Source organism: Schistocerca nitens, chromosome 9, assembly GCF_023898315.1.
Source record: "Schistocerca nitens isolate TAMUIC-IGC-003100 chromosome 9, iqSchNite1.1, whole genome shotgun sequence".
NCBI classification, from domain to species: Eukaryota; Metazoa; Arthropoda; class Insecta; order Orthoptera; family Acrididae; genus Schistocerca; species Schistocerca nitens.
The window spans coordinates 494,209,284-494,233,437 of NC_064622.1; the positions used below are offsets into that span (position 1 = coordinate 494,209,284).

The following is a 24,154-nucleotide window of genomic DNA, read 5'->3' on the forward strand; positions in this document are numbered from 1 at the left end:
CTTCACTATCTGAATAATTTCTTTTATTTCGTCATACATTCCTTCAATTTCTTCGCCATCTGCAGAGCTAGTTGGCATATAAACTTGTACTACTGTGGTAGGGGTGGGCTTAATATCTATCAACTCCACATGCGATACCTTATGTCACAGATGTAGATACACTAACCACAATGTTGTCTCCTAAGTCTAGTAGCAGCTAAGAGCTATGAATAGCCCATGTCATTAAAATTTTAATTTTTAATTATTGTGGTTGCTAACAAAACAATGACTGTTTTTGTGAATGTCTTGATATCCACTATACTGATAATTTGTAATAGACTGTTGATCATCTGGATCACAAAAAATTCTCTTCAAAAACCACCAGGTGATCTTATCGCTTGTAAATCAAGTTAAACTACATCTATGATGAGACAACCTACAAGATCCCTAATTACTGAAGCACAATTTTGGTTCCAGAAATAGACAAGGAGAGCAAAGGGGGAATGTAAGGCAAAGGGTGAAACGGATAAGATTCAACACAACTTAAAGCATAACTGGTAACAAAACTGAATGCAAGACACCCCACAAAAGTAGCCTCCAAAAGATATGATGGGTACTTGTTACCTCCTCTGAGAACCATTCAGTAACAGTGGTGAAATTTCTCCTCAAATTATATGATCAAAACTGCAATAATTATATTGAGACTTTTAGGAGTTATAAACCCTCTTATCTAAGGCTTGAACAACTTACCTTTTATCACTTCAAAAATCTTTAGGGTGAGGGACTATGTGGGATAACACTGTCTTCTCCACATCTTGTTAAAAATGATTAAATTGCGTAACAAATCTTTAATTCCAATAAAGGAAACTGCCCTGTATTTCCACACAAGGTAAACACGATTAAAATCTATATAACCTTAAGATTTCATAAATAAAAAGCTAACTGTGGCAAGACTTTCAAATTTATTGATCATAAAACAAAATAACAAACAGCTTTATTTACACACACATACTGAAAAGCAGAATGCACATCCTCTGCTGCCATTCCTCCCTCTTAGAGCCAATTCCAAATTCTTGGTGTATATCTGCCTCCATCCAAATGTGCTAGTTACTCTAACACCAAACAGCAAGTGGCAGATACATACAGAATGCAAACATTGTGGCAATCACACGGCACAAAAAGAGTGAGCAATAAATTCATCACATAACAAAAAACTAATTTTGTAGGTCTACGTTTAGCTCAAAACTGACTCTTTTCTGTGTAAGTCTCTCCAAAGATCTGAGAGTTTAGGATCCTTGGAGTTTGGAAGAACCTAGATACTACACATTTAGTCATTTCCGATATACATGTTATTTTATTTGTTTATTTTGTCCTTGCAAATGCAAGAAATGATTCAGCAATACAATCTCTTGTGTCACATTAGATAAAAAAATGCTTACAGCTGTCAAGTTTTGTGCAGGTACATATTTACAAAAAATAAGTCACATGGAAAACTAACAAAATGTTTGGTACAAATGTATCAAATACTTTGGCTAATGGAGGTGATGTGTTTGTAAGCACCTCTGTATGTGAAAGATCTTGCAAATTACTGAACTGATCACAGATCTGCTTCACATTAACAGTAAAACATCTTTAGCATTGTGAATTATAATATATTCTCCAATGACTATTATATTTTATTCAAACAAATTCCTCAAATTCACTGACTTTTTATTCAAGCAATCGTGATACCACAGCCTAACCGAAAATTGTTTTTGCTATGATTCAGCATACCACTCAGTGAAAAGCAGAATGGTAAAGGCTGTAACTTCTTCTCCAGCACAGCACCAACAGTCCAATTGGAGTCAATCATAGCTGCAAAACACATAAAATGACTAATGAGTCTGGTGTTTTCTTGGAGAACACAAACATAGTACTTTCTAAAGAAAAAACTAACTTTTTACTAACAAGGAAACACCATGTAGCCCATATCTATATTAACACAAATCACACCTCCTATCGTAACCACATGACCAATACTTGACAACCCCCTCTTCTCCCATCCCAATGTTCAGCCATGTTTTTTTTTTCCTTTTTTTCCCCACCCATACAGTTTACAACTAGGCCAAAAGAAATATTCAATGACAGCGTTACGAGGAGGGGGGAGAAAAAAAAAGAAGACTGTTTTACAAAAAAATTGTGTATTTGGTCGAAAATTTTCAAAAGCTAAATACCTTCCAAATAGTGACCATCAGATATAATACACTTGTCCCAAAGTTTTTAAACTTGTGCGCAGTTATGCTATTTAGTGCCTCCAGTGGTATTTATTTATTTATGTATTTATTTATTTAATCCCCTTTATGTCTATATCTTAAAAATGCTTCTCTCTCAGGTTCCTTCCCATTCTTGGGAATAAAATAAACTCACACTGGGCCAGGTCTGGTGAGCACGGTGGATGAGAAACCATTGTAATTTGGTTTTTGTTCCAAAATTCCCCAACATCCTGTGAGCAGGGGTGTTATCATGGTGCAAAAGCCAATAGCCTGTAATGCCTTTTGTGTCAAAATTCAGATCAATTTCTAACTGTTCTATCAATTCCCAGCACACATGCAAATGACTGGTTCACTGATCACCTGGAAGCACATGAACAATGATTTTTGCTGCCACACGTTTCATCTTTGGAGCTACAAGTCAGAATTCATTGTCATGAACTTCAGAACACTTCAGGATACTCCAGTCATTTCCATCAATTTACTGATTGTTCTACGACGATCAAACACTTATCACAACATGGATTTTTTTGATGTTTTTATTTGTTCAGGGATGTCCTGGTCAAAAATTTGTCTTAAACTCACAAGTGATCACTTGAAATGACGGACCATTCTTAAACCCTTGTCTGACTAAAAAGCCGTGCAATGCACTGCGATAGTCTCTGCTGCCGATTTCCTTAACAGGAAACAGAACCTTATGTTACGACATTTAATGTTTGCCATTGAAAAACTGCTGAGCACATGAAACAGCACTTATGAAAACATAATGTTTCCATGTCAATGCTACCTGGGCAACTGATTCGAAGTGGTGTCTAGTGAGGGAACTACTGGCAGAATTATGAACTGGTTTTATACCAACTGCTGGAGAAAAACTGTTACTGTTGCCCCCCCCCCCCCTTCTTCCTCATATAATATCAGAACAAAGCATCAGGACAACTCATCTGTTTGGGCTCTTCAATGTCATATGGAAATGTAGGTTACCATAACACGTCTGAAAGGTTTGAAACGTGTCCGGGGAGGGTGGGACGAATGGACATGGCTTTGTTTAAAAAAGATACCAACATTGACCTCTAGTAATTTAAGGAGATTACTGAAAAGCTGAATTCGGGTGGTACAACATGACTGCAACTTTGGATATTACATACCTCAATCAAACAAAAACAATTTCATGCTGACAGTAAACAGATTAGAGGAAGACTCCATCATGATATCACACAGACGTGAAGTAAAAGAGAAAATCAATTTTCTGCAGTGTTACATTAGGATAACTGAAAAAATATGTGAAGTATTGTCTTTCTCTCTTTCTTTCTTTCTTTTTTGCTTTTATTTTTCCTGAAGATTTCCAGCATTGGAAAGAGAATGAAATAAAATTAACTATACAGATATACTGAATTTAGTTTCATATTAATTTAAAACCTGGATAAAGGAAGAACAGTAGTAACATTTACTTATTTATTAACATATGCAGCTTGTGTACAAAAACCAGTACATTGAAGCACACATTTGTGAACAAACTGGGAAACCTAGAAATTAGAACTGCCGTCCGCTGTCACTGGCTACAAACCAAAATATTAAACGGAACGATGAAAATACAAAATCTTACCTCTGAAGCACACATCTGCTTTGGGAAGATCTACTTGGTAACCAATGACAGCTAAAGTTTCTTGCATACGCAGATTTGTATCCATCTCCACTCCGAACTGCAGCTGGTCACTTACTTTTTCATAGTAACATACGTGGACTCCAGCACCACCCACAACACCACTAACTGTGAAGTCATTTCCTGAAAATAAATTATCAGAGTAATTGTTGTACACTGCGTTCAATGTAACGTAATATCTGTGGTACAATCATTTTCATGAAAAGTTCAATGCTCACAGTACATGCTTCTTCATTTTTAATGCTTGGGACACATCCCAATAGCTGAACATTTATACATACATTGAAATATGAAATTGATACAACTCAGCTATGAGACTATTTCCTTCCAATCAACCTAAATCATAAAATAGATATTTTCTGATAATTACAACCAATCATTCCATGTTTTACCCAGGCAATTCATTTCTATTACACTTTCAACAGATTGTCACACAAGATGCTACAGTATGTTTGATTACATCAATAATGTCCAGGTAGGCAAGCACAAATGTTAAAAAGGATTACTTTTAAAATACACACCACTCTCAAAACACTTTGACGTCTCTCATCCTTTGCATTATAAACTACAGGGGAATACTACAGCTGCCTCACCTCCAGAGATGGGTGATGAAAAAGAATTGTTTCAGCAGAAGTGGTTTCACCTTGAGGCATTTATTGAACACCACACTCAAGATTTGTAAATATCATATGGCTCTTCCCACATGTCAAGTTTTTAAGCATAGACTGAATCTACCATCAGAGATTAGATGTGGAGCACAAAATTCTAATTAGATGTGAACACGAATTTCATCTCCTATCACATGCTACTTTTATACTAGGTGAGTCTTACTTAAGGACACAAACAAAAATGTGATTAGTTTTGATTTTCCGGTAGCAGCTGTATGATTATTTCATCTGTATCTGATTTTGCTCAGTGTAGTAATGATTTGAACAAATTTGATGTAGCCTACATTATTTCTAGGGCAGCCATTATTAATTCCATATGCATTTAAGCTTATCCAGAGAACTTAAATGGCAGTGTGGAGAGCAGATGGTAGAAATGAAAATATTGGAGATATGAGATTTTTTTTATTTTTTTATTTTTTTTTTGCCATTACATCATATCTGGCGACAGTGTCTACAGTGATGTGCAAGTAAGATGGTTGCTGCACATAATGAATTAGCTGTGAAAGTTGACATTGTCTTTTAACAAAGTGTTTAGGTGGAAGCCACAGGAAAAGGTTTTAACAACCAAATTCAAAGAGAAAATTTGAGTCTCGTAACAAATAACTACCCCACTCATACGGTTATAGTTGGTGGGGACTTCAACCTTCCCTCGATATGTTGGCAAAAATACTTGTTCAAAACCGGTGGTAGGAAGAAAACATCTCCCCGAGATTGTCCCAAATGCTTTCTCCGAAAATTATTTCAAGCAGTTAGTCCACGAACCCATGCGAATTGTAAATGGTTGCGAAAACACACTTGACCTCTTAACCACAAACAATCCAGAGCTAATAGAGAGCATCATGACTGATACAGGGATTAGTGATCAGAAGGTCGTTGTAGCTAGACTCAATACCGTTTCTTCCAAATCCGCCAGAAACAAACGCAAAATAATTTTATTTAAAAAAGTGGATAAAGTGTCACTAGAAGCCTTCCTAAGAGACAATCTCCATTCCTTCCGAACTGACTAGGCAAATGTAGACGAGATGTGGCTCAAATTCAAAGATATAGTAGCAACAGCAATTGAGAGATTCATACCTCATAAATTGGTAAGAGATGGAACTGATCCTCCATGGTACACAAAACAGGTCCGAACACTGTTGCAGAGGCAACGGAAAAAGCATGCGTAGTTCAGAAGAATGCGAAATCCCGAAGATTGGCTAAAATTTACAGATGCGTGAAATTTGGCATGGACTTCAATGCGAGATGCCTTTAACAGGTTCCACAATGAAACATTGTCTCGAAATTTGGTAGAAAATCCAAAGAAATTCTGGTCGTATGTAAAGTACACAAGCAGCAAGAGACAGTCAATACCTTCGCTGCGCAGTGCCGATGGTACTGTTACTGACGACTGTGCCGCTAAAGTGGAGTTATTGAATGCAGTTTTCCGAAATTCCTTCACCAGGGAAGACGAATGGAATATTCCAGAATTTGAAACACGAACAGCTGCTAGCATGAGTTTCTTAGAAGTAGATACCTTCCTAGGGGTTGCGAAGCAACTAAAATCACTTGATACGGGCAAGTCTTCAGGTCCAAATTGTATACCGATTAGGTTCCTTTCAGATTACGCTGATACAATAGCTCCCTACTTAGCAATCATATACAACCGCTCGCTCACCGATAGATCTGTACCTGCAGATTGGAAAATTGCGCAGGTCGCACCAGTGTTTAAGAAGGGTAGTATGAGTAATCCATCGAACTACAGACCTATATCATTGAAGTCTGTTTGCAGTAGGGTTTTGGAGCATATATTGTATTCAAACATTATGAATCACCTCTAAGGGAACGATCTATTGATACGTAATCGGCATGGTTTCAGAAAACATCGTTCATGTGCAACGCAGCTAGCTCTTTATTTGCACGAAGTAATGGCCGCTATCGAAAGGGGATCTCAAGTTGATTCCTTATTTCTAGATTTCCGGAAAGCTTTTGACACCATTCCTCACAAGCAATTTCTAATCAAGCTGCGGGCCTGTGGGGTATCGTCTCAGTTGTGCGACTGGATTCGTGATTTCCTGTAAGGAAGGTCGCAGTTCGTAGTAATAGACGGCAAATCATCGAGTAAAACTGAAGTGATATCAGGTGTTCCTCAGGGAAGCGTCCTGGGACCTCTGCTGTTCCTGAGCTATATAAATGACCTGGGTGACAATCTGAGCAGTTCTCTTAGGTTGTTCACAGATGATGCTGTAATATACCGTCTAGTATGGTCATCCGAAGACCAGTATCAGTTGCAAAGCTATTTAGAAAAGATTGCTGTATGGTGTGGCAGGTGGCAGTTGACGCTAAATAACGAAAAGTGTGAGGTGATCCACATGAGTTCCAAAAGAAATCCGTTGGAATTCGATTACTCGATAAATAGTACAATTCTCAAGGCTGTCAATTCAACTAAGTACCTGGGTGTTAAAATTATGAACAACTTCAGTTGGAAAGACCACATAGATAATATTGTGGGGAAGGACAGCCAAAGGTTGCGTTTCATTGGCAAGACACTTAGAAGATGCAACAAGTCCACTAAAGAGACAGCTTACACTACACTTGTTTGTCCTCTATTAGAATATTGCTGCGCGGTGTGGGATCCTTACCAGGTGGGATTGACGGAGGACATCGAAAGGGTGCAAAAAAGGGCAGCTTGTTTTGTATTATCACGTAATAGGGGAGAGAGTGTGGCAGATATGATACGCGAGTTGGGATGGAAGTCATTACAGCAAAGACGTTTTCCGTCGCGGCGAGATCTATTTACGAAATTTTAGTCACCAACTTTCTCTTCTGAATGCGAAAATATTTTGTTGAGCCCAACCTACATAGGTAGGAATGATCATCAAAATAAAATAAGAGACATCAGAGCTCGAACAGAAAGGTTTAGGTGTTCGTTTTTCTTGCGCGCTGTTCGGGAGTGGAATGGTAGGGAGATAGTATGATTGTGGTTCGATGAACCCTCTGCCAAGCACTTAAATGTGAATTGCAGAGTAATCATGTAGATGTAGAACATGAGTATATTCAAAATCCTGATGGAAAATGTTAAGAGCAGAAATGAAATTTAGTAGATAGATTTCAGAATATGGGAAATAAATTGGGGAAAAGATTTGACACCTGGGTGCAAAAGAAAGATGAACAACTTGCAAAAATGTTTGAATTTGAAGATTGTCATAAAGAGCAGGATAGAAAAATCTCTGAATTAAAATAAGGCCACAAGCCAAAGAATTTTACGACACAGTTCTCTAAGTTACCTGAGATTACAAGTCGCAAACAGATGAGCACATTGCAGAAATAACTGTATTGCAAATCAGTACATTAAAGAGTAACAGAGAGGAAAGCGTGTGTGAAACTTTGGAAAACATATATTATACAGGAAACAGTGAAAAATTAAATACAGTCAAAGAAATGGTCAAATTCAACATAGGAAGTGCCATTAAGGGAAATCAATACTTAAGTAAAACAAATCTGAACTGAATTAGATCGACTGAGGGTCCGCTTGGGTAACGCCACAAATACAGGAAATTTTGCACGACTTCGTAGTGGCATAGGGACAGAAGCCATTGCAATTACGCACACAGTAGGAAACAATATCCCAGCAAAGTAAATGTTCTGTGTTTATATCTGGAAGAGGCAACACACACACGCAATAGTCCTTATAAAAAGTCTTTCAACAGTGTACTGTACACATACAAAGAACTTTAAACTATATTTTTGTCAAAATATTTGTCAGTATAGTGTACAATGAGACACTTAAAGCAGTAAATGGGTTTTGCTATTTGGGAAGCAAAATAACTGATGATGGTCAAAGTAGGGAGGACTGGCAATGGCAAGAAAAGCATTTCTAAAGAAGAGAAATTTATCAACATCGAGATTAGATTTAAGTGTCAGAAAGTACTTGTATGGAGTGTATCGAAGCGAAACATGGACGATAAATAGTTTAGACAAGAAGAGAATAGCATCTTTTGAAATGTGGTGCTACAGAAGAATGCTGAAGATTAGGTGGGTAGATCACGTAACTAATGAGGAGGTTCTGAATAGAATTGGGGAGAAAAGGAATTAGTGGCACAACTTGACTAGAAGGAAGGATCGATTGGTAGGACACATTCAGAGGTGTCAAGGGATCACCAATTTAGTACTGGAGGGAAGCGTGGACGGCAAAAATCGTAGAGGGAGACCAAGAGATGAATACACTACACAGATTCAGAAGTATGTGGGTTGCAGCAGTTGCTCTGTGATGACGAAGCTTGCACAGGATAGGGTAGCATGGAGAGCTGCATCAAACCAGTCTCTGGATTGAAGACCACCACCGCCACCTCAACAACAACAACAACAACAACAGTGCACAATGAAATACAAAAGAAGGTTTTTGACTCAGAACCATATAATATCAGACAACGAACACACCAAAAATATTTCGAAACATACTTAACACAGCAAAGTATTGGGGCCACAAGAGGACATCGCACAGACAATGACGTCAAACAATTTTTACCTGTACTTATCTGCATATATATGTTGGAGAACTTGTACATGGACAAAGTTCACGACTGACTAATTGACAGGGAAATCAGGGGTGTGAGAAACATGAAGGGCAAACAAAAATGTTATGCAACACAAGAAAAAGACAGAATAGAATAAAAATGAAATGACTGGGCACATACATGACACAAACAACAGGAGGCAATGTCAATGATGATGCAGTCTTTTTTTGGGGCACAGAAACAACTAAACTCATAAGCGGCCATATTATAACCTTAGAACACCAGTATGTGAAAGAAGGTAAAAGCGACTATACGTAAACCCAATCAATGGAACGAAGAGCTAAAAACAAGGACTTACTCTGGAAGAAGGATCCACAAAATACACCGTCGAGACAGCAGACGTCCCTAACCAAAGATTAAATGTCCTCTGTCACACTGCTACAATGGATAAAAAGTAAAATGCGATTGATAGTCTGCTCATCATTTGCTAAAATGGCTGATAACTCAGACAGCGAACTTACACTGAAAAGCAGGTAAAACGAGGGCACTGGGCCACAAAATGGCAATCCGTCAAAGATTTATGACAATGAGCACAAAGTGGTGGGGGATCACAACGTAACAAATGGCAATGGCTAAAATTACAGTGCCCAATATGCAACATAACTGAAACAATCTCCTTGCGACTAGAGGGCAGAGAGGAGGGTGGCCAAGCCATTGGGAGAGGCTTAATTCCCTGGAACTTGTTCCAGACAAAACCAGTGGTGATGCCAAAGTGACATCATCTGCCAACAGATGGCAAGATGGAGATCATCCGAAGGAATGGAAGAGCCAGCAGACCGAGGTAGGAGGCTGCAGCCTTGGCAACAGCCTCAGCAGCCTTATTTCCTGTCAGATCGACGTAACCAGGAACCCACACAAACATCACGATGAGCTGCTCGGCAGCATGCACGTGGAAGATTTCTTGGACCCATTGCACTTAGGGATGGACTGTGTACAGTACACAGAGGCTCTGAAGGGCACTGAGAGAATAACAGCATACGATGCAATTAAAAAGCCTATGTCACTGGATGCAGTGGATGGCCTGACAGAGGGAAAAGAGCTCTGCTGTAAAAATCTAGCAGTGTTCCGGAAGTCTAAACCAAAAAATGTCAGTGCCAAAGCCAAAGGTACATCCAACATCATGGTCAGTCTTAGAGCTATCAGTGTAAACAAAGGTGCTATCACTAAGTTGGCTGCGAAGGTTGAGAAACTTACAGCAATAGATTGAATCCGGAGTAGTATCCTTGGGAAGGAAATGAGGTCCAAGATGAACACTGTCCACCACATGAAGCCAAGATGGTGAGGTATTCACACTAGTTGAAAAGGTGGAAGGTAGCATGAAGTTAAGCTGCTGGAGCAGTAGCCGAAAGCGAACTCTGGGAGGTAACAGGGAAGAAGGGTGCACCCCATACTGGCAGTCAAAGGAGTCGTCGAAAAAGAAGGCATAGGATGGGTGGCCAAGCATGGCAGACAAACGGCACACATATCTGCTGAGGAAAACATCATGCCAGTATGACAGCAGTAGTTTGGCAGCACAGACACTCTCAACCAGGCTAGTGCAGTAAGCACCAGTGACCAAACGTATTCCAGGATGGTGGATTGTGTTAAGACAGTGTAAGATGGATGGACATATGGATGTATACACAAAACACCAATAGTCTAGTTTCGAACAGACAAGGGATCGGTATAAATGGAGGAGGGTGGTCCAATTCCCTCCCCAGGAAGTACCGCTTAGGACACACAGGACACTGAGGGCCCGGTACAGCATGTGGGCAAGATAAGTGGGAGGACCAAGGAAGGTTCCTATGAAGCATGAGCTCCAGTAAATTTGTACTTTCAGTGAATGGAAGAGCATTAGGCCCAAGATGTAAGGACTGTGGAAGAAACCCATTGCGTCACCAGAAATTCATACAAATGTTTCATCAATGGAAAAGCACAAGCCATTGTTTACGCTACATGACTAAAGACAATCAAGACATCACTGAAGATGCCACTCAAGAAGATGAAGTCCATGGAGAACTGCAATTGATCACAAAGTTGTGATGTTTAAAGCTTTCCCGGTGTACTGATTGTTCCATAAAAACACGGGGGAACTGCCGGATATCAGTAACGTCCTGCCACGATATTTCGGTGCAGAGTCTTCTGGCCATCTTCAGGTGAGTGCCACTGTAGTAGTACTGGCAAGTACGCGCTGAGCTCCGCTATTTAAAGCCTTCTGAGGTGACATTGCGCATGCACTGCTCAGCGTGCGCGTTCATAATGGCTCCGTGCGCTGCGTCTCGCGCCCTCCACTGTGAAAGCCTGGTGTATCAGTATCAGGTCGATTTCCATCTTTATGCAGATAACTACGTCGACTACGAAGTTTCTCTATAACAGGATTCCAAGCAGAGTTTAGCTGGTAACCGCTATCTCGATTGATGAGAGTCTCGTTGTCGGACAATCTTATTTCCACAGATTCATTGATAATCGAGCTCCAAAAGTTTGATGTATGGGCCAAAATTTGTGTGTCGTCGTAGTTCATGGAATGGTCTGTGGAAATACAATGTTCGGCAATTGCGAACTTGGTGGGTTGGAGAAGGCGAGTTGGTGTTCCACAATGCGTTCCTGCACAGTTCGTGTTGTTTGCCCTATATATGATTTGCCGCATTCACACGGAATTTTGTAAACACCTGGTTTACGCAGGCCCAGGTCGTCTTTAACGGATCCCACCAGTGATGAAATTTTGGAAGGAGAGCGAAAGATGACTCACTTGATACTTTCTCAATATTCTGCCTATCTGTGAAGAAATATTCCCAATAAATGGTAGGTAAACAGTCGACCTGAAGGCCTCTTCCTCTTCCTTGTTCTGTCGTTTGTAGGTCTTCATCACTCTGTTCACTTGCCTAGGTGAAAAGCCATTCTTCAAAAATACTTTTTGCAGGTGTTCCAGTTCTGCTTGAAGACTGTCGGCGTCAGAGATAGTATGGGCACAGTGGACCGAGGTTTTGAGAACACCCATTGTTTGTGCTGGATGGTGGCAACTAGTAGCTTGTAGATACAGGTCTGTATGAGTGGGCTTTTTGTACACCGAGTGACCAATTGTGCCATCACTCTGCGATGGAAGAGTGATGGCACACTTGGTCACTCGGTGTACAGAAAGCCCACTCTAGTCTCACAAACAATGGATGACATACAATATAAACATTTAGGTAAGCCTAGATGGTTTCAACAATTTGAAAGAAAATATTACCATTTTTCTTTATTTTATATTTTTGAAGAATTTGAAATATATGCACATCATCATATCTGTATGTCACATTGAGTTAGTATGAGTTTCTCTTCCATAAAAGTAGCATAAATGTTTTTGTCAAATTTGTTCATGAGATGGTGACATGTAATTAACTGCAGTGTATGAAGTCTGTAAAGTTACTCTTTGATTTGCTTTCTATAGTCAATGCTAGCACCACCTAATGGCCTTCATTACGTCTTTGACAGTTCAATCGCTACACTCAGTTCAGCACTGGTTCTATTTGAACAGACGACAACGCTGTGAAATATACCTACACGTGATGAGATTTACGTTGTAATCAGCCTATGTGCTTTCGTGAGCTTTGTATTAAAGTTTGGTTTTTATGTAAGTACACTACTTGAAACTTCTGTATATCGGACTACTTGGATGCACACATATGTACATTTTCTATCATTAATTTCTTGTACACTTTACTCCACAGCTTCAGTCTGATGATGAAATTTTGATCTAGACCTTTCTATATTTCACAGCTGGGCCAAATCTGAAAGATCGTCTGCCTCTGCCGTAGAAGTATTTCTACATCAAGTAACAGAAGCTGGAGTAACTCTGTCCTGGTGACAGCAAATGACAAAGGGATGCAGACATTACAAAGGTGAAATGAGTAAAGAAAATGTGGACTGCAACAGGTTGCAGCCACGTGTTCAATGAGATCGTTTGGCTATGGATGTCATCCCGAATGAACAGCTTGACTCCCCATTGAGATGGAATGCTGCCCTCGGGGGAGGTCAAAATAGACCAGAAATAAACTCTAAGAGATCAAAAATTTTGCAAGGATGCAATTTAGTTTCTTAGAGTCGAGGAAACTACTGGATGCTGCGATTCCAAGAGCAACTGTAATTATTCCTTGTTTGATCTAATGCCATGAATGTTTCCATTCCCCATAATGACTCTTTTCCAATGGGATGAGGGAACAAACTAAGGGCAGTCATCTTCAGCTGCCATGTGCCAGCATTTGAAGACTAACTGCTACAGTGTGCAGAGGCTGGAGGATCCTGTTCCATGAAATGTATGGAGGCGTTGGCATTCTCCCTTGATCAGCCTCTGGACTCTACAGCAGAAAAACGGTCGGTGCTGTGCACTGGTGAATGAAGGTCTTCCGGGTGAGGGTATCGTGAGGCAACATCACTAAAGAGGATCTCCGGGTCAGGGAGGGGGCCATTTGCCTTTGTTCAATATCTTAGAGCCTTTACAGTTGGCAGATGAAGACTCTGATGTTTGTTGGCTGGAGGGATGTAAAAAGTCTTCACTGGAGCATTCCTTTTGTTCTTTCTGGCTTGCCAGTTGTGTTGCAGGCAATTTTGCCATCAGGAATGAAGACTTGGTGGCTTGTTGTGCACCTGTAGGAGATGACAATGTTACCATAATACTGGGTGATATTACAACCGCAGTACCGAAATGGAGGTTGCGAGCCATATGGCTGTATCCTTCGTAGAGGAAGGGGTAGCAAGACAGGGTAGGATACTTTATCACATGAATCTCCTCGATGGCCCGCTCAGAGATACATGGAACATTCACGAGGTGAGGTGGCATGCTCGCCATTGATACAGTGAGGAGAAGGAGGTGGGCAACTGCCCTCGCTAGCAACTCTACCACAAGTAACACATTTGGCCATGTTTTGACAAGACACACAAGAGTGGTTACAATGCTGATATTGGTAGAAATGCATCGGATTTGGAATGTACAGTCAGACCATAACGACTTCATAGCCTGCCTTAATCTTCGGTAGAAGCACTATGTGATCAAATGTGAGCAAAAGACTGCGTGTAGGCATTAAGTTTGTATCGACCTTTTACATTACCCAGTGGACCGCAATGATGCCCTGATCATACAGGTATTGTAGGTTCCTCGCACCCCAATCAGACTATCACGCAGCCGAGTGTAAATAACACCACTTGAAGAATTCAGCATTTGATGGGCCTCGACACAGACAGGACAGCCATGGAGGAGTGAAACTGTAAGCAGTTGTTGAGGTCAAAAATCACAATTGGCCCCCAGGGGCAAAGTCTCATTATGAAAGAGAGAGCAGGATTTCACAAAACCTGCAATTGCATCAACACCTTTCTGAATAATAAATGGATTAACTGTGGCAAAAGACTGACCTTCAGTATAAGGCGCCACGTGGAATTCCACGTGGCCACGTGAAGCTTAGCCTCATTCCATTTACATTTATTAGATGTTGACTGAGATGGAGATGATTGGCTCACTGTAAAAAAATCTACCACGATTGCCAGTGTCTCTGACAGCACGCTCTTTTGACTGGAAGTCCCTCAAAGAGACTCACTCACCTTAAGTGATTGTTCTCACCTTAGGTCATATCTCCCAAATTCCCACAGAGGGACCAACTGGCAATCGGGAAGGCAACAGTGCAGGCAATCACCCCTCCCTGAGCCTGGTCTGTACCAGTAGGTATGTGTGGACTCTACCTGTTGACCTGGCACTGGGAATTATGCATAACCCAGTCACCTGTCACATGTCAAACATGTGGGCTGGCCTTCAGGAGTGAACAGGAATGAAGAAGAAGTAAAGCGAGACCTCAAATGCTGAAGCAGAGGAAGAGGAGGAGATGGAGAATGAAGAAAAAAGGAAGAAATGGATGAGCTATTGTTCCAATGCCAGACTATCGAAATTTCAGAACATTCCCAAAAATACGTAAGTCATGTTTCTCAATGGAGGGGAAAAAGAATAGCAAGAGGCTACACATGCAGCATGGTAAGGGAAGAGGTGATGCAAAGGCTTCGGACCCATGGCTGTCAAGCACCAACTCACCAGAGTGGTAAGTCCGCTGGGGGCAAATGATGTACAAACAGATGCCACCCAAACTACTCGAATGACAAAAGACAAAAACCGAAGATCCTGGAATAATAACCAAAATGATAGCCAGGAACAAATTAATGGTGGTTCAAACAGGAAAGGAGATGGATGAAAACAACGTGACTGGGAAAACTGCGGACAGTCAGCTGTACCCCAAATCACTGTCCAAGTCTATAAGAATGGGGAAAACGAATGCTATAAAACTATTAGGATATAATAGTAAAAAATAGAAGAGCAACAGAACTGAAACAACTAAATGCGTAAACGCAGGATATAAGCAATTAGCTAATAATGTCAATGTAAATGGGATAATGATTGTAGAGATTGTGAATACAGGTGCAGTTTAAATCTAGTTTCCGTAAAAAAAAAAAAAATCTGCATGCTGTACAAAAAGAATAAAATATTGTCAGTGAGTGGCATAAAATTAAAAGAGCATAGAGGACTGAAAATGAAGCCAATTAATTTGCAAGCCTGAATAGAAACAGATGGCAAGAGAGTAGAAATTTCTTGCTGATATTTAGAGGTTTGTTAGTCATTTGCATTTCAGGGATGGTTTCTTAACAGAGAAGGATACAAGAGTATTTTTGTTCGTCCTATTTGCAACTCAACATCATCTCTTTATGGTAAGTATCAATCCATTCATTCATTTCACATCATTATTCCATCCTGGACTTTCCGTTCTTTAAAATTTCATATGCCGTTGGCTCATTGTTTTAGCCTTTAACGTTGTTCTTATCTTGATCCATATATACTGATAGGTTTTAATTTTATTATTTGTATTTTTCTTCTTTGAAAGTTATGTCACATACTAGATACTGGAAAAGGGACCTGTTCTATTATTATTATTATTGTTGTTGTACTAAAGATTACCTTAGTCCTTATGAGCTCTTTCCATAAAAAGCATTTTTAAAATTCTTTTGTTGATATCGGCATGTCTTAGTTTAGGCAGATATTCTTCAGTCTATGTACTGCTATTTGTAATTTGTCTTCACTGTCCTGTACAATTACCTGGCCACTGCATTTAGAAATTTATCTGTCCCAATTGTTATACCTTGAGGTATTCTGTCCTCCATCCACTCCCTGACCATGTGGTCAACGTAGATGTTAAACAGTACTGGTGACATACTACAGCCTCCCATTACTGCCCAGTTTGTGTCTATTTCTGGTGCCTGCTCTTTGCCAGTAGCTATTTTTCTTTTGATGCTTTTCTACAACCCTTAGCATACTTTTATCTATTATTGACCACAGATTTTTCTGTGGATGCACAGTCAAATGCTTTTTCACTGTCAATAAATGCTAAGTGTGTTTCCAAATTGAATTTTCATCTTTTCTCTATAATTTGTTTCAGAGTGAAAACATCATTTGCTCATAATCTATCTTTATGAAATCCTGCTTGCTCTTCTAATAGAATTGAAACAGAGATGTTTTGAAGCCTTTCATTACTTACTATGCTGCAGATTTTATAAGATACACTCAGAAGACTGATTCCACTGTAATTAACTGTGTTATTTCTGTCTCCTCACTTCTCCCTCCGAAGCAAAGGCGAACTGTTGGCATCACTGCCTTCAGTGAAGAAGACCCAGGTTAGATTTCCAGTACCATCTCAGATTTTTTGAAGTTGGGAGGTCTGGTATGGGGTCCACTCAGCCCTTATGAGACCAAATGAGGACTGCTCGAATAACGAAGCAGTGGCAGGGAACATCAGGACTCAACTACGGGCAGTAATGGCACAAGGGACTGGCGACACGCTCATCACGTGTCCGACAATCACACATTTCTCCTCATACAGCCTTGTCTGCAGCATTCTGCCAGATGAAACAGGCCTATGGCCTAATCTGTGAGTGGTGTTTACATTTACTTCTGTAGACTGTAGACCATTGAATGTGAAAGTGGGAAGTGATGATGTACTTATTTCTTTGTTCTGTAGCTGGCATTCCCAGCAAATAATCCACATCACACGTCAAATTAATGAACATGAAACTGTAATTCACTTATTAATGACAGCATGCTGCTGAAATGTGTTGTGCTAATACATATTAAGAAACAAGTGACTGAAGCAATAAAAATTATTTCATAAATGTATCTTTTTGTATTCATGAAATATTTGATAAAGATATGTGATAAAGAATGCAGTCAGCATAGTGACTTTCAAAAGAATTGGTGACAATACGTTGAGAAAACTGGCAAACGTGGAGTAATATTGTCAGACAACTGAAGCCAATTTATCTGTGATTGACGATTTAACTTCTTAGCAGATTCAGGAATCAAACAGATACTTACATCAGCATTTCACCCTCAGCAAACCCAGCAGAAGGAATTGTGTCCTGACACAGGACAGATGAAAGACACAGGGTTTGAGGTCAACCTGCAATTTCTGAGCAGTTAGGAGCAAATGCAGAAAGACAAATTCTCAGTAGGTGCGTTGATGACTTGAAATCAGTGCCAAACACTGTCCAGGGCACCTATGAGAGACACAGGTTCTGGGCCTGAACAGGACACTTGCAGGAGACTGGTGGAATTCCGGGTTGTGATTAACACTATTTATTTGCGCTACTCTGAATGCTAATTCTGAACATTAGAAAAAGCAAAGGAGGCAATTGGTTGCACAACAGAAGTCAGTCTCTGAAGCCATGGGTTAGGTGCTAACAGAAGTAGTGAATACTAGCAGCATGTTAAGTACAAACTTAAGAGCAGCACTCCAAATGAGGAAAGACATATCGGAGCTTACCGAGGCTGTCCACGAGTGACACAGAGTCGGCACCCCAGCAATCTGAATGAGAACTCCCTCTGAATACAAAAATGGTTTTTAAAGAATTGTGGTGGTGGTGCATAATTTCTCCCTTCCCATAGTCAATCCACCAGAACTCAACAAGCTTTGGCCAATCTGACGAGTTGCTCTGCACCTCCAGGGGATCCCTGGCCAACCACATTTAGATTCCTCCCCTACTCCTACTTGGTAGGTAGGGACACTTCTGGATTTTACATTAACAAACTCCAAGTTTGGTATCAACAGTGTTCATCTAAAAGCTAAATGTCACTGCCACCCCAACCATGGCCAGCAACAACAGTGTTTTACATCATTTGGCCCCACCCTCCATTCTTCTGTGGGTGGAGGCTGCTGTAGTAGCACTCTGCGTAAACCTACTGATGTTGCAGTTCTCAGGAGCAAGTAACAAGCTTGCCGCCTCTGCTAAAACGTGCCTTTTCATGGCCATCTTCTACAGTGACACCTTGAAACAGTGTCTAGGCAGTGGATAAGAGTTACCAGTTACTCCTGTGAAATGAACTCCCCTGGGACAGCTGCTTAGAGTGTCTGCAATTTGCAGTGCTCTAGTGTTACTACTGGTAACCTAAATGCCACCACTTTTGTCTGCTCTCTGCATTGTTTCTCTGATTTCCTACCTTAGAGTGCCCTTGATGGCTCCCAACATAACACCATCAAGTCATTAAGTAGTCAATATATGACACGTTTTCCAAGAACTACACCAATTTTTGAGACTACACTATTCTAAAGGATATGGGAGATAATTTGACTATTTGCACCAGTTTCAGGAAATCATTAATAATGTATCACATTCACATGCAGACTTTATATAGCATCAATTAAGGTATGGGGCCGGAGAAAAAATGCATAGTCAACATTCCTTCACCAACTTAAGTGTACTAACATTCTAGACCGACGCCACTGCTGCCGACAACTATTGGTCCACTTCAATGACGTTTCAACACCTTTTCACACAAATGGAGCTCAAAACAGTGCTCAATTAACTTGTGTACCTTGCCTGCTGTGACTGACAGTGCATGGCAGCTACTTTGTATCCCTGCAAATTACATGTATGTTGAAAATGTGGCATCTCGGCTGTCACTTACACCACTGAAAGACTCCAAATCCAAAATGTCTTATCAGTGAAAAGGAGTCAACAACTGAACCTACAGTTAAACAATGTACCCATTTTACTTCCAGCTCCAAGGTCACTAGTTATTGTGCGTAAAAAATCCTGGATACTTTTAATTCATATGTTGTCAATGACTGACTATTTCCATATCAGTTTTGTGTATTCAATAACTGTTAAGATTTTAATCATTTCTGGAGTGCGTACTGTACATGACATCACTCGCCTCAAGCAATTTCCTGTAGCCTCAGTCTCTATGAAATGCTATAAAGTTTAACAAAGAATCCTCTTGAAAACTGTTCTACCAGAGTGTATTGAAACTGTCCATCATGTGCAGAGCTACTTACAGCAACATTCATTTCATACCATCACAGACCAGAATGAAAGCCAATCACCAACCTTAAGTTACACCTCACATCACACTGTGGAAATGTGCTGACCTCAATGAAAATAAACACAACCACCATAAGAGTTGTGATAAGATTAAGTAGGAGCTATGCCCATCATCACAAATTCACTGGTGTCATAAGTTTTTAACAACAACAAAATTATTTGGTACCTGTTATACACCGAAGAGAATTTTTGAGGAAAATGAAGTAGTATTTTGTTCTTACTCTCAACTAAACTATCACTGACAGAGGAAAAAATATTATTAAAACTAATGATCACAAGTATCAATATAATATTAGAATGTACAGATGGAAAAATAATGTTTCTTGTACAGGAAAGAAAACTATGGTTTATTTGTGAAGATATATAACGCCATTTTCACAACTTTATGATTGCAATGAATTTCCCACAGAGCCTGCTGTAAATTGGTTGCTGAAGTTTTTCTTCAAAACCAACATTTGTGGCCAACTAAACACTAATTTCAAAGACAAATGACAAAATTTCTTGCTTAGCATTACATTTCTCTTTCACAGGCCGGGGCGGGGGGAGGGGGGGGGGGGGGAACACCACTACATTCTTCTTTGATGCTGTACCCCTCGATGGGATATTCTCAACAGCCTCATGCACTCCCGCTTTCGAAGCAAAACACTAAATTGAACTCCAGGAGGCAACAGAGAAGCAGAACTTTTCACATATGCGTGATCATGGGAGCTATAAGGAAATGAAGTACAAGGTGTGTGGCTGTTTCTTGCCTATTGTAGGCAAGAAACTACAATGGCTTCATGTCAATGTGTAGGAAATATGACATCCATCCCGGTATGAATATACATATGCAGCAGAAAGTACTTGTCATTAGGACATATGTACTGCAACACATGAATATGAATTTCATCTGGTCCCGGGACAGAGGACCATGATGATGAATGGGCAGACCAGGTTTCTCATAACAAAAATGATACTGCAACATTCCCAATTATGAACAGTGTAAGATATATACTAAGATGGTATACCATTGGTGAACAGGTAGCTTGCTAGAATCAAATTACAATTAAATGAACACCCCTAGCTGCTTACAGGCGTTGACATACGTCAACAGGGACAGATGAAAATGTGTGCCCCGACCGGGACTCGAACCTGGGATCTCCTGCTTACGTGGCAGACTCTCTATCCATCTGAGCCACTGAGGACACAGAGGATAGTGCAACTGTAGGGATTTATCTCTGGCACGCCTCCTGCGAAACCCACATTCTCAAGGCTCACCGGCCACTTGACCATCTTCTGTGCGAATGCACAAACAGTGCCCGAACTCTTACGGGAATTGGCAACGCGCCGCGAGTAATGAGTATAATGGGCGGGGGCACTATGACTGCAGTGCGAGACAATACGTTGAGAATGTGGGTTTCGCGGGAGGCATGCTAGAAATAAATCCCTGCAGTCGCGCTATCCTCTGGCTCAGATGGACAGAGCATCTGCCACGTAAGCAGGAGATCCTGGGTTTGAGTCCCGGTCAGGGCACACATTTTCATCTGTCCCTGTTGACGTATGTCAATGCCTGTAAGCAGCTAGGGGTATTCATTTCATTGTAATTTAAACAGTGTAAGAGCTCTCGAGCTTCTACTGCTAACTTCCAAGATAGAGAGCTAAGAATCTCCACAAAGTGCTGACCCAAGGAGTTTGAGATATTGAAAGGATCCACATCATCATTTGCAACTGTCAGACTGGGTGTTACAAGATGAATCTTTTTGCCAGCAACATGAAGTTTATCCCAAATAATGGAAGTGGTATCCAAGAGGATTTTTTTACTGCCTCTGATTATTTGATGGTTCTTTGCACAGCACATCTGCTTACATCGGTCAGTTCTGCACCATTAGGGGATGTTCACTGAGATGGAGAGCACCTCTTCACATACAAACTATGACTCAACATTTTTCAGTCCACTGGGGGAGTGGGGTTGGTTGCAAAAGGAAAGAATGTGCAGGGTACAGAAAACTCCATGGCGACAGGGGATAATGTTCATAAGGTATTCTACCTGGTTTAATTGCTGTGGAATTTTTGTTTTACAAAGGGGTAAATTCAGGAACAGAGCCTCCAGTCTGCTTTAGAAAGCTACCAAATTTTCTTACACACAGACTGTAAGTGTGTCGGCAAACAAATTGCACACAAAGAACACTTGCTTGAGCATGTTTCTGAGATGACTGAGCAATCTAGGTAATATGCTAGCTATGCACTGCAGGAGGAAAGATTCTGGTGTGACAGAATGTGAAAGAGATGTGGATTCATCAGTGTTCAGAGGAACAATACTAAGCAGGCCTAGAATACCTGCCAGGAGCAAGCCCCTCACACATGCTGTGGGAAAGTCCCAAATGAGATGGTGTGGGAAACGCACGCACTGAGCAGCAAGAAAGGTATTGGGATTTGGGTAATAAGCTGCAGCATGTCTGCCACAGTGAGAATAAGCTATGCAGTATGTAGATGTTACAAAGAGAAAATTTAGTTCCAAGAAGGGAAATATGAGGTCTGTTCACAAAATTTCGGAACTTTGCCCACAAAATTTTTCTATGCTTACCTTTTACTTTTTGTGAGGGTGTCTTCTTCAAAATAATATTCTCCACAATTGATACACCACTCCCAAAGTCGTTTCCACTTCCAAAAGTAGTCTTGGTATGCCCCTTGCTGGATCACACAAAGCATAGTCTGCATATTTTCTTTTACCTCATCTATCATTGCTTATCTTCATCTTTTCAATGGGGTTTTCAACTCTGGGGGCTGGAGGAACCGACCACAGGGACATTTTCTCGCAGGCATCGCAACATGTCCCGGTAGTACCACTGATTAACAGTTTGTCCCCGTGGCACGAATTAATGATGAACTAATTCTTCAAAGTCGAAGAGAACTATCAGCATGGCTTTGACATTTGACCTGACCAGCTTTTTTTGGACTTGCAGAACCTTTCCCGACAGTGTGACGACTCAACCTCAGTCTCGACACCATAACTGTACCCCCACACCTCATCACCAGTTATGACTCTCTTAAGGAATAACTCATTCTCATTTGTGCAATCCAAAAGCTCTTCACAGACTGCGAGGTGTAGGTCTTTCTTGTCTCGACTCATGAGCCATGGGGCGAACTTGGCAGTAACATGATGCATTCCAAGTTCCCGTGTCAGGATTTGGCGGCGTGATCAACTGAAATGTTACATTGTTCTTCAATTGGCACGCACAATTTCGTCGATGTTCCTGGCACGAGTACTGTCATTAGATGTCAAAGAGTGTCCTGAACGAGGGTCATCTTTAACATCCATCCGGCCATTTGTTAACTGTGTGAACTATTCGTAACACTAAGTACAGCTTATGTACTCATCACTGTAGGCTTTCTGCATCGTTTGGTGGGTCTCAAAGTTTTCTCAAGTTTCAGGCAAAATTTAATGCAGATACATTGTTTCTCTGACTCTACCACTCGAAATTCGTAAACTGTGCGACGAAACATTCTACTCAATACAGCACTGAACAATAACTGACAGACATACAACAATGAAACTTCTGGCAGTTACACATTAAACACAGGACAACCACATTTCACTCAAATGGATCACTGGCTCAAAATTACGAATGTTCTGGAATTTTTTCAACAGACCTCATACACACAGCAACACCACCTAACTGGCTGCTGAGTGGAATAACCTGGCTACGGAAACTGTCTCGGATGAACATCATTACACTCTTTTGAGCCAGAATTCCTTCCTGGGGTGGACGGTTATATCGTACCGGGGTGAAGTGTTAGATGTTAAAGAGGTCTCTAACACATATTTTCATATCTTGCACGCATACAACAGCTGGCGATTCTGAATGTAATAGCAGTTGCAATTCTGTCCCTGTGATCTCGTGCCATGTACATTCCACTGAAGGGCATCAGTATTTAAGGATGAGAGATGTCTACTGCATTAGTTACGATTACTTCGGCAGCTCCTGAGCGCTCTGGTTTCACGTGCACTGGACTACACGGTTCAGAAGGCTGATGACTCTGATCTGTTATTTCTTCAAAGATAAAGTTTCCTTCCTCCCCTGGTTGACTGGATTTCTCTACAGTTGAGGATCAGTTGGCTATTGTGCTGGTAAAATGGCAATTGACCAAGCATAATTTTTGTGTGGTGTTGCCATCGAGGAGGCAGAAGGGGAAGAATATCTCTCTACCTGTCTTCTTACTTCCACTGTGTTTATTTGATGAGGACCCAGATTTTTGCAGGCAAGAAACAAAAAGTCTTGTGAATATTCCCTATTAAATTTTCCTTCAGGTTTTACAGTATGCTGTGCAGGTACAGTAGTGGCAGACGAGGATGCAACTTTAGCACTCTGGCACTGAACTGGAGAGGTAGCAGGTCAGTGTGGCCACATCATTCCTCAGTAGTGGGATAGCAACAACAGTGCTGTAACCTACAGGATGGTGATGCAGAGGGCATTCAGATGACAATTTTGAAGCAACTATAAGGGATACCTTTTCCTTCACCTTGCTCTCCCGTGTGGCCTGCTCATCAAGGTACGCAGGATATTTGTGAGACGAAGTGGCATACTTCCTCGTACAGTTAATGCAGTGGGGAGAAAGGGGGCGGGGATGGGGGTGCGAGCTCCTTCGTGTGATCTCTGTAACAATTTACACATTTTGTTGCATTTTTACAAGGCATATGGG

General features: G+C 40.8%; 1 protein-coding gene across 1 annotated transcript in view; it reads right to left on the reverse strand.

The window, feature by feature from the left end:
- Positions 1 to 922: 922 nt before the first annotated feature.
- LOC126203858 (mitochondrial import receptor subunit TOM40 homolog 1-like) overlaps positions 923 to 24,154 on the reverse strand; it is a 48,874-nt gene continuing 25,642 nt past the window's right edge. The window contains exons 4-5 of the mRNA XM_049938234.1: positions 3,832 to 4,011; positions 923 to 1,833 (exon numbers count right to left, since the gene is read on the reverse strand). Coding sequence (XP_049794191.1) covers positions 1,694 to 1,833; positions 3,832 to 4,011 — 320 coding nt within the window. The 3' untranslated portion in view covers positions 923 to 1,693. The remainder of the gene's footprint in view (positions 1,834 to 3,831; positions 4,012 to 24,154) is intronic.